The 11,604-nt window shown below is 39.2% G+C and overlaps 1 protein-coding gene across 6 annotated transcripts in view; it reads right to left on the bottom strand.

Moving 5' to 3' along the window:
- WDR20 (WD repeat domain 20) overlaps positions 1-11,604 on the bottom strand; it is a 45,999-nt gene that overhangs the window by 10,374 nt on the left and 24,021 nt on the right. For all 6 annotated transcript variants that reach the window (XR_005952474.1, XM_041402052.1, XM_041402066.1 and 3 more), the window contains exons 2-3: positions 7,712-7,894; positions 1,718-2,995 (exon numbers count right to left, since the gene is read on the bottom strand). Coding sequence is in view for 5 of the 6 variants with exons in the window: in XM_041402052.1 (XP_041257986.1) it covers positions 1,718-2,995; positions 7,712-7,894 (1,461 nt within the window). In the remaining variant the exon portion in view is untranslated. The remainder of the gene's footprint in view (positions 1-1,717; positions 2,996-7,711; positions 7,895-11,604) is intronic.

Here is an 11,604-nt window from a genome sequence, read left to right as displayed (position 1 = left end):
CTGAAATATTTGAAATGTCATATTCCAAATCAAAGTCAATACACAAAAATATTTAAGTTATACTCAGTCTAACAAAACCCACCTCAGCCACTGAAAAATAAATGTGACATGTAGTGTTTAATAGTATTCAAAGGAGTTTTAGAACAAAAAGAAAATGTAGCTCACAATAGCAATCTGAGGCACTGCTGTAATTAATAAGATGTGAAGTGCTGAGTCACAAAAGTATAATTGCTTTAATACTTTCATTTTGGGCAAACATTTTAAATAATTTAGTGTTTTAAGGGAGTACTTTTTTTTTTTTAATTAATGCTGGATTTGTAGTTGTCAGGCAAAAAAAGGTTTTAGGTAACACCCTCCTCCCTTCTCCCATAAAGGGGTTTTCAATTCTAAGTTTTAGATTCAACCTTTAAGTATGCATTAAGATGCAGAACAGACACAGATTTTTACGCATACGTATGTTGTGACTAATTTGATAAGATCTCAAAAAAGCCTACATTATACAAACAATTTTAAGAAAAATAATTGAGTTTTACTTGCAAGTTTATAGTAATGAAGATGTGGTATCTAAATATATACAGTACCTCTACTTCAAAAGTCAGATTTATGAACCAAATGGTTAAAATCTAACAAACAACAGATTTTCATTTAAGTTGCTCAGCATGGCATTACTCAGGTATTACCAGATCATTTCTCTTACTTCAGGTGATAATCTAAATCCCATCAAAAAATAATGGTTCTTTTTCTCAGACCAACTCTGGAAATGTTTTCATAGCTGTATTCCTTTGAACTGTTGCTGGCAAGCAGAGCTATTGTAGCACAAAGTACTTTTTAATGTAAGAATCACCACATTTAGCTTCAGTCAAAATTTAGCTATTTATACATTGGACAGAAGAAAAATAAAATATTGTAGGTGTTCAAGTGCATCAACAACAAGAGTGAAAACTAGTAACAGACTAATGTAGGTTCAGCTGATGGAACAGGTGCCATCAAAAACACAAGCTTGTAGTGGTTGAGCTGCCTTAACAAACCTGACAGGAACAGAACACTGAAACCACTGAGAGAAAGCTTGCAGAATTTTCCCTAACTTAAATACATAAATCAAAACCCGGCTATAATTAGAGTTCTTTGTTAATACTGATTCACAATTTAAGAGCATACACTACAGTCAGTACAGGGCTCACAAGTCTGTGCATAAAATGGCTGATGTTTTAATAAGAAGTGGTTTCACATTAATGGCAGGCCACCACAGAAAAGAATGGAGGAATAAAACACTTTGGTTTTCACTTTTCAGAGGCTCACGTTTCTCATTAGACTTAGAAGCAGCAGCTTTTCATAAGCTACTCTCATTGGGAGCGCTTATTTTTTAGAAAACATTAGAAGGATTATGATTATTTTAGTGTTTGACAGGTTTTACTTCAATTTTTACATAAATAGCTTTCACCATATTGTGGTTATGCTTAAGTATAAGAACACTGATCAATAGTTGAGATGCACAGTATTTATTTCTTCTGCTGGAAGGCAACTATATTTAATAATTGTATCCAAGACACTTCAAATCATTCAGAAATATGGCATGCAGTATCCAAAAGTATGGCTCTGAGGATATTTTTTTACATTAAGCATAAAGAAATTTTATATTCAACATTCATTATATTTCAAGAAAACTATCTATTCAGAGTTCTAGCTCTTTGATGCAGCATTAAGGATTAAAACTTACCACTTTACCAGGCCTTGCCCATGTGCAAATAAATCCCTCCTGACAAGCAGTGACTATACAGTCTTCAAGAAAAATTAACACAGTCAGTCTTTCATGTGCTATCTTTTTACAGATAAGAGGCTCTAACAAGGGAACATCTTCCATTCGGGGACAGAGAGGTGTTCCCAAAGTTTTAGCTGGGTCCGTTTTGGTTTTAGTAACTAGGTTCAGTTTGTCACTGCTCTTGCTAGATATATGTCCCATGCTATGGTTTCTCTTGTGATCTTTCTCATGGTGTCTTTCCTTCCGATCGTGCAGCGATAAGGTTGCAAATTTACTAACGCCAGAAGCAATGGCACCATCCATGACACTGCTTTTACTGCCAGCATTTGAGACTGCAGAGTGTGGAAGGCTGTTTGACCGCGGAAGAGGAGGGGGTACAGAGTTTCCAGGTGTTGTGATACTGTTTCCATTACTTCCTGGGTTAGTTCCACCACTTCCTGCAGGTGGACTTGTGGCATTCATGACATTTGTATGTGTCCTTGCTCTTGAGAGAGGTTGGTGGGGGAAGAGGATATCTTCTGTAAGATCCCACAAACAGAGCTGCGTGTCCTGGCCTACCGAACCAAATCTGTACGTAACGCTTACTGGACGGCTGTCTGTAGAGTTCCTTTTGGACAGTCTAGATTGCGTGCTATTTGCTCGATCTCTGCCAAAATGAAGGTCTTGGAAATCCTCATCGCTTCCGCTAAATTCCATCGGGTCGCTCTCTTCTACACTAGTGGTGTACGGATCAAACGCAACGACGCTGACCCACGATTTGTGCCCGTGGCCTCTCGCTATGACTCGACAGTCCACGAAAGACCAAACCGTCACCAAGTCATCCTCTCCGCCCGTCACTATGTACTTCCCATCGGGGCTCCAACACACACACAGCAGTCCTCCAAAGTAGCTTTTCATTGTACCATGCAATTCCACCGAATCAAAGTTAAACACGCGAAGAAAACCATCCTGGCTCACACAGGCCAAGAACTTCCCGTCAGGGGAAAAGGCAAATTCGTTCAGGGCACCCTCACCTACTGTCCATTTAAGCAGAGGGTTTCTTGTGGATTTGCTCTTGCAAGTATGCACTGCAAAACTCTCTCCTTGTTTAAGTAGCTGGTAGTGCGGGGCTGTGGTACCACAAGTGTGCTCCACGTTATACAAGTACATATTGCCACTGGAATGAGCTACTAGGAAAAGGCTTTCCGAACCTGGTACCCATTTTACACAGGTTACTCGGGACTTGTCTATTAGTCTCTGTGAAAAACAAAGAAGATACACATCAGAAACTCTGAAAATTAAAGTTTTCATGATTAACTGTAAATCTGAGCTTTCTGGGGGATGAGGAGCAATACTTAAATAAAGTGAACTTAACTTTCTAGACAGGAACTATGTTAGTTACTGTATTTGCTAAAACTTATCAGGCAGTAAAGAGGAAATTATTTTCAGACCAAGTGCTTTCAAAGGTTATTATTATGGTCCAGTCACATTCCACAAAGACCGTACTTCAGTCAAGCCAATCTGATATGAATCTAAAGGCAGTGCTCTTTGGTTTACTTTTCCCTGTGTAGGTTGAAGAGCATGAGAAGGTAACAAGAAAACATTGAATAAACTAAAGGGAAAAAAAGCACTTACTCATCTATACTATACAGCAAACAGGTTACAAATCAACAACAGTAAATTCAGGCTCTGATTTTATCTGAAATCACAAATAAAACCCAACCTCTGAAAAAAAACCTACCATCTTTTACTGATTCAGGAGCAAAGGCTGCATCCACAGCGACCCTGTTATCATGTGGCTGCAAAGTCAGTAGGTAAATGCACGTGGCAGGGTGAATTCACAGGGCACCGCAAACTTTCACCTTGGAATCCCCAACCTCCAATTATTTTTCTTTCAATAGCCAAGGACCTGTCAATACCCTGTTACCATTTGATTAAGCACTTCCTTTAAAACAAAATGTTTTACTGGAGTTCATCATTGCAAAAGAATGCACACACATTAAACAAACATTCCTGATCATAATATCTTTAATACTCTAAGAACTGAGAGGTAAAGTTTGATTCCTTTGACTACTGTAGTTCTGGTGGACTTCCACAACTTACCATGTTGTCCATAGCACCACTCAGCTGTAATTTGCAGACAAGTAATTCTTTACAAGCACATTCAAGATTTGTATTTGGCACATTGATTGTAAGGAGAAAGAAGAGCTGAGCTACACAAAAGGCAAGAGTGCAAATGTAAAGAGCCTAAGGAATACCAGAACAAGTTCCAAAAGCCCTAAAAACAAAGAAGAATCCCCCCCCACACACCTTGCTCTGCTGTTTATCATACACAAAAACATCAAACTAATGGATAATACAGCAGCTGTTATCTATTGTGGAACTGTACTGGAAAGCAGCACCGGGCCATTTTAGATTACACTTCTGCTGCTGTCAACCTCAGTACAAAACCAGAAAGTCTCTCCCCTGTAATTTCTCATTGGTTAAAACAGCCATGGTACATTTGAGATCTGAGAGATGTAGCTAAATATGGCAAAGTTACTTCATATGGAGTAGCTTTAAAATGACAGAGTCTATAATTCTGTTGGCATATAGTCTGCAATTCTGTTGGGATATTCCAACTAGTTTGTTGTATATTCACTGATATATATCGTGCACATCTCAGTAATGATGGCATCAGAAACATTAGGGAGAAAGTTACCTGGCACACACTGGGAGAACAAGGGCAGGGAACACCAGCCCAGCTGGCTTCCAGTCTTCTCATTGCCAACATGGCAACAAAAGCACAATTTCTTGCTCTCCACTAAAGCAGCTCAATCTGACACACAACCTTTACTCATAAGAGCACCTGCTCAACTTTTATATTAGAAATGGCACTTTATGTCCTACATGATCCTAAATACTGCAGAGAAACTCTGCAAACCGAACCTTTACTTCAAGGAGGCAGCGAAAAACAGAAGATTACAATTTGCACTGAGAACAGATCAGCTCAGGGAGACAAGATGCAGAGACTTTAATCTGACATGTACACGTGACTACAACACATCCCCTTCTCAAGATACAAACTCTGAAGTTGTGACTTCCGTGAGTTTTAAAAGCTTTCAGCTGGGTTCACAAAGTTCTGCAGCACAACGAAGCCAGACCTGCAGCCAGTAGGAGCAGCAGATGCATTACAAGAATGGTCTGAATGCAGTATCAGCACATCAGTGAGGGGTGTGAGATAAAGAGCTGATGTTCAGTTTGATGGAAGAATAGGAAGTGAAGAAGCTTCACTCACCAGGCAGAAACACTGGCCAAGATTATCTTGGTCGTGTTTTGAAGAACTTGAAGGGACAAAATTACAGGCACAGGCCACAAGTGACTGAAAAATCTGAGGCAGTCAAAGAATATGCATTAAGGTCTTACACAGCTTTGGCAACAAAGATACAGGACAAGTTTATTAGGAAAAAAAAATGCAGCTCAAGGCTTCAGTTTAAATTAAAAAAGGATTAAAAAGTAAGATGAAAAAGCACTGGCTAATTTGATAATAACCAATTACCACCTGGAAGCAACTGAATCTGTGAGGTGTATTAGACTGGTTTGGGCAGTAGAAAATATCAGTGGTTTAATTTTGACACAACTGGAAGGAATACCACTGTGACTACAGATGGATTTATGTAGGCAGCCACAAGCTGCACAGTATCTATCACCCACCTCAGCCTTTCAAGTCCCTATCATCCTCTACATCAACACAATTTTTTAAAAAATTAGTAACAAGACTATGCTAGAGCTATTGCATTTTATGTTCAACATAACCTATCATAATAGGTTGAATTATTTCATGTATCATATATATTCTGATTGCTCTACCACAGCTGACAGTCAAAGCAGAGCTCTGGGGTACCTGAAGCACCAAATCACTCACAGGACAGGTGATGAATTCTGTTGCCTCCAGCATGAGTGCTGGATCTGTAGAACAACGTTACCACTCATTCAGACCACCTTATGCCTACAATTATTCCTAAAGACTATCTAAACTCAAAATATATTCAAAATCCAATAGGCACCTTCATCTTGAAGCAAATGAACTGTTTCAAGCATCAGTGCTCACTAATGTTTCTCTGAAAGGGGCTTTAAATACAAGCCAGAACTTACAAGCATCTAGGGCAAACTTCAATACTGTAACTGACAGAATAAAAATATATTTCAGTTTCAGTGTTGGTTGTAACTGCAGATAAGGTCAGTGTAGGAAACAAGAATTTGTCATTTAACTGTAGCTTACTGTGTGTGGTTTTGGTAGCGCTGAGCAAATCCTTACATTAGCTTGGTAGAAGAGAGGTCACCTCATTTAAATTTCCACCAAACTGTCAAAGGCCACATTTCCATCACGCTGAAGTAATCTGACAATAGCACAGACAAAAAGCAATACTGACTGATGGAAATGAATTCAGTGCTTCCAGCATTTAGGGAATACCACAGGAACTATTCAGCCTGCAACACAGCTCTGCACTGTAGTCACCAGACACTAAACACCATCAAGGCCTGGAAATGTGCACTGGGCCTTGATATAAGTATTCCACCAGAAGTTTTTTCTCAAAGGAACTATAGCTCAGCTACAGGAGCGGGAACTACTCTGTGATATGAAACCAGCTGTTTAGAGTATGTCTGCTACACTTCTTAATGCTTACAATATTATTGTACAAGAACAAATAACACACTTTTGGGGGGGACAGGTGGGAGTGGTAGGACAATGCTAAAATTAACATTTCAACTACTTACACAGAGGTTTTTACCAACAGACAAAAGATTCATTAAAAGATTCTCCAGCAGTATTGCCCACTCAACACAAGCAGAGACAGAGCAGTTGGGACAAGGCCAGGTAGGAAGAAAAAACGCCCCTCTTCTGATCTACATGTTGCTACTTTTAGAAAGCTGAGGAGGAATTAGATCTAATTATAAAACATCCCCAGTGAGAACAATACTTCAATCTTCTTTGCACAAGGAAGGAGGCAACACATCTGAGGCGGGAACGGTATACTTTGAAAGCTGAGCAAGGCTTAACTTCAACTGTAAAGTTGTAATCCAGATGTGAAATTTCAGAAAAGGAAAGAAGAACAAACAAAACCAACCAAGAGACCTGCAAATCTCTCTACAGAACTGAATTCAAACAAAAAAGGAGCAGAAGAACAATCCCAAAAAGCAAGTCACCTCCCCCAAACCACCCAAATTCCCAGAGCTTATCCTCTGCAGAAAATGCTGTCACAAGTCATCCCAGTTACCGGATTTCTTTCCTTGTTAGCATCTGGACACTTACTCCTCTAAGAATGTCAATGGTACCAGATGCTCAGAGCCAGTGGTCCTGTAACTTGGCATTAGTGCCCCCCATAGTACTCCTTCTATCTTTCCTTATTGCATAGCAGCAGAAAAAGCAGATGGAGAGTTTCCTTCTGAACATCACATGGCCAAGACATCACAAACCCTCAGCATTTCTGTGCACTCAGCTTTATAACATTCTTATCCAAGCAAGCCTTTAGGAATACAGGCAGTTTCTGCTGTAATGCCCCAACCATAAAAATGTGTATTTTTAACTTATTTAATATTTTGACTATAAAACAGGAGTTAAATAGCAGCTTAAAATGTTCTTCATTGGCAATCAGAAGCCTCAGAAACAACTGAATTCAGAGCACATACAGCAGCATTTAGATTTGTAGACCTTATTTCCATCTGTAAACTGTTCTCAACTCTAGTTACAGTATTACCCAAACTAGAAAATCCTAATTTTTAATCTTTAACCACACAAGATGCCTTTATCTTGTCACAATGAATAACATTTTTATGTAAGTACTCAAAGCCAATGGAACAGGTGAAAAACAAAGGCAGTGACTGAACAAAAAGCTATACAGGCAAATGGAGCCACATCTACTGAACTTAGAAAACCTAGGAACTTCAATAGCACAGATACATGCATGCAACAATATTAAGATTTCTACTTACTTCCTCATTAAATAATTTGCTAGTTTCTTTTTTAATAGGGTCTATAAGTTGGACCTGGCCTGCAGAGAAGCCCACTAGAAGAGACACACTTTCTGCTGTGGCTGTTAAATGATTGAAGTCGTGGCATGTAGGCTGTGTTCCTTTGTATATCCTTTTGTCTATTGGTTTACTCAAGTCCGCAGCCTGCAAAGAGAGCAAACAGAATTCAGACAGTTTATCACAACATGTGCACATAACCACATCTGTTTGAAAGCAATGTTCACACCACACAACAATTTATGCAGTCACAAAACCCTACTTTAAAAAGCAGCTCTGCATTTATGAGACATCCAAGATCTTATCGAAATGTTTCTCTTTATATTAAGCAAGTGTGCAAGCTACACCTGCCCTTGCCTTTGCACCTACTGCACGTGACAAACCAATGACAACCACACACAAAAGCTCCTGTGAGTCCTCAAGATACCAAAGGCTTCTCCTGCCACAGGAGCCATCACAGAGACAAGGAATCTTCTACTTTGCTAGTAGCACTTTCCCAGTATTGAGTACAACCAATTTAGCATAAAAAATACCGTATTCTCAATCACACAACTCTTGAACTGTAAGTCTATCCTTTAACAACAGACAAACAAATGATATTGTTCTCCATAATCACAAAAAATGATCAACCAGCTCCAAAGAGAGCATTTTCTAGGAACAGTGATTCAAGATACTGATACTGCGATTATAAAATACATTTTACACCACTGAGCTACAAAGTAATTTGCTTCTGAAAACAAAACTCAAATATAGCTCAGACAAAATAAGTGCTAACAAAACTGAGGAATTTCAATATAAACAAATTAAGATCTAGCACTAAGTGTCAGAAGAATCAAAAGGAACAGAAAAGCAATTTAAAATGCTCCCTCACTTGTGTCACCCGTGTTTATCCCCATATCACTTCTGTACAGACAACTAAATCTTTCATCATCCAGAGATTAAACCCCACACATTTAATATGCAAGATCATCCATCAGGTTCAACCTTGTTTTTTAACCTTCCTATTTACTAGGTTCAGAGTCTGTAATTAGAATGCTGCAGATACTCAAACAATATTACAGGCCTCCGATGTAGCTGTGATTTGGGGCTCGGATTCTAATTCTGATATACACTTTTTCAGCATATCTACTCAGAGGAAATCAGGCCAGCAATAAAAGAGAAAGTAAACAAGCTTCACATAAAATTGAATTGCTCCAGAGCATTAAGCCTTGGAGGACAAGGACTGAAGAGCAGCAGATCTTTGGTATTCATACAGCTACACAGAGAGAAACTAGACCTGTCAGTAGGGAAAAATCCCAACCAGCTACACAGGTGAGCCATTTCCAAGGCAAATTTAACTACAGGATATGCATGACAAGCATTTATACACAATATTAAAGCTGCACTTATGTTTTGCAGCACATATTATAAACCAGTTTAATCAGGTGTACAGTCTCCTAGTTAAAAACTCCAAAATGAGATGATGTATTACAATTTCTAAAGTCAGCAGACTAAAAAGTTATTCCCCAGAGTCCAGAGATCCATTTTAACCTAAAAGAGAATATTACCAATACCTCTTCAAGGAGAAATTAAATAGAATACTAGTTCAACTGGGAGGTGGAAAGATAATGTGCATGCCTGCCACAGAGCATTCACCAGCTCACAGGCTGATGTAAATCTGTGATTTGAAGTTGAAAGATCAAATCCTAAAGGCCTTGCAATTAGACTGTGTAACATTCCCTTGTCCTGTATCACTGTAAACAAGTGATGGCAAGAGAGAACTCAGAATTGGGGTAACATTTCTATCTGGAAGAGCAAGCTACACAACCACATAGCCATACCTCAAATAAAGCAGAATTAAAGCAAACCTATGAGACTCAAAGTTCTCTGGACAGAAGTTGCAGCGGGACTCAATGCCTAAGAACAAAGATCCATTCTAAAGGAAATACAACTTGGCCTGAATCATACTGAATGACCACAGCACCTCAGACTGTCCCAGCCAGCAGAGGATACAGGCATTACCACCTTCTTCTGAATCCTCATTGTTTGTCCCTTTGAGCAGCAAAGAATCAATAAATAGGTGGCTATGTTCAAACTATACCCTGCTCTTTTGTCTGGCTGAGGTTTTACATCACTAGCTTTTGTTTTTCTTGTCCAACAACTTTGGCATGACAAGTTCCCTATCTCATGAAATTCTGTGGTAACAGACCTAGCAACACATGAAATTCTGATAAACTGAATCTAAGCACAGACTTCACTGTGCTTATTCTAGCTGTTCTCTGGGAACCAGATGGCAGTGAGAATCTGTCTGAACTTAAATGAAGTATAAATAAACTAATTCAACCCAGAATTAACCAGGCTTCTACTGACAGGGATGCCCCGCCTTTTATTTACATGCAGCTACTGCTTTCAGTTACAGCACAGTTGTCTCAGGGAGATAAGTCAAATCCACAAGCACTAAAGCTCTGCTTTGGTCTAGATCTCTCTTAACTCAAAGAGAGAAGAATCAATGGGCACAGCAGCTAGGAGACATTTTATTTCTGCATGAAGGTTGCTATTGGATTTTGCTAAGAACAAGAAAAGTGCTTACTCATAAAATCACGCATGGGACTCTGTTTCATCAGCTCACCACTAAACCCATTTGCTATTTTGTGAAAGACATGATCCTCAGAGAAAAGCTTTTACATGAGATCTTGTCTGTAAAAAACTGTCAAATCCTAGGATCTGACACTCTTTACAGAACAAGGTGATATAAACTGTCCTCCACTTAGAAATGGTGATGTACTTTCAAAAAACCCCAAAGAATCTTGGGATTAAGTGTTGCCAGGCATGGAGATTAAAAGCACAGGAGCAGACACCCTCACCACAGCAGCTGGCAGAAAGCTATTTGCACACTTCCTATCCCAATGCTTTTAAAATTTCCTTCTGAAAAACACTCAGCACTATTCCAGCCTGTCCACTCTGAGAAACTTCCTCAACTGTGGATGACTCACGATGAGAGCAACACTTTCAGTAATCACAACTGAAAGCAGAACGGGGCAGCTGATGCAAGGCAAGGAATATCAAGACCATCCTTACATGTGCAAGCCTTGAAGTACATCTCAGCTAATCGAGGCTCTGGGCCTGGCACCTTGGCCAACTGATCCCTGTGTTAGAAGACTGTTCCTTCCAACATACAGAGCTACTGTACCCCCTGGGCAAAGAGACAAGGAATAACAGGAACCTCACACACCTGTATAAAGCCAGTGACACAGCTGAACAAAACTGCTGTACCTTGGGCCTCAACAGCTTCCAAGTCCTGTCTCTGAGGAGATTTAAACTCTATCTTGAGAGAACCTCACACTTGCTCACAGAAGAAAAATTGAACTTAGGTTTTTGTGATGAATTATTACTCTAGAAACAAAGTATGAGCCATGTAACTGTTTGAGGGACTTCCTATTCTGATTTAATTAACTCTCACAGCACACTTTTAACAAAACTACTCCCACTCTGCTGGAGAGGGAGGCAGGGGGGAAAAAAAAAAATCTAACAGTCTAACAGTAGCCCATTCACCCTGGACTCATGACTTCCAGTAGAAGGGCAGTCAATGGAACATATTAATCACAGCTTTAACTACATAAATACAACGAAAAAAATGGCAGAAAAAGAACCAAAACAAAAAACAGTTACCTTAGTCTGAAGCAAATTTTAAGTATTCATATTCTGATGTCTGAAATGTCTGATTAGGATGGGCATCAATAACCTTGGTTCTGTAGCTGTGTGTAATTCTAAGGTCAAAGCCAAAGATTAATATCTATCCAAGATTTATTTTATTGATCCAAGACTTAGAGCTTTCATAATAAGATTGCCTAAACAGTGAATCACATTACTTTAAGTCA

The sequence above is a fragment of the Onychostruthus taczanowskii genome, unplaced genomic scaffold (assembly GCF_017590055.1).
Source record: "Onychostruthus taczanowskii isolate IOZ18803 unplaced genomic scaffold, ASM1759005v1 scaffold1, whole genome shotgun sequence".
Lineage (NCBI taxonomy): Eukaryota > Metazoa > Chordata > Aves > Passeriformes > Passeridae > Onychostruthus > Onychostruthus taczanowskii.
This window is presented reverse-complemented; position numbering and strand designations above follow the sequence as displayed.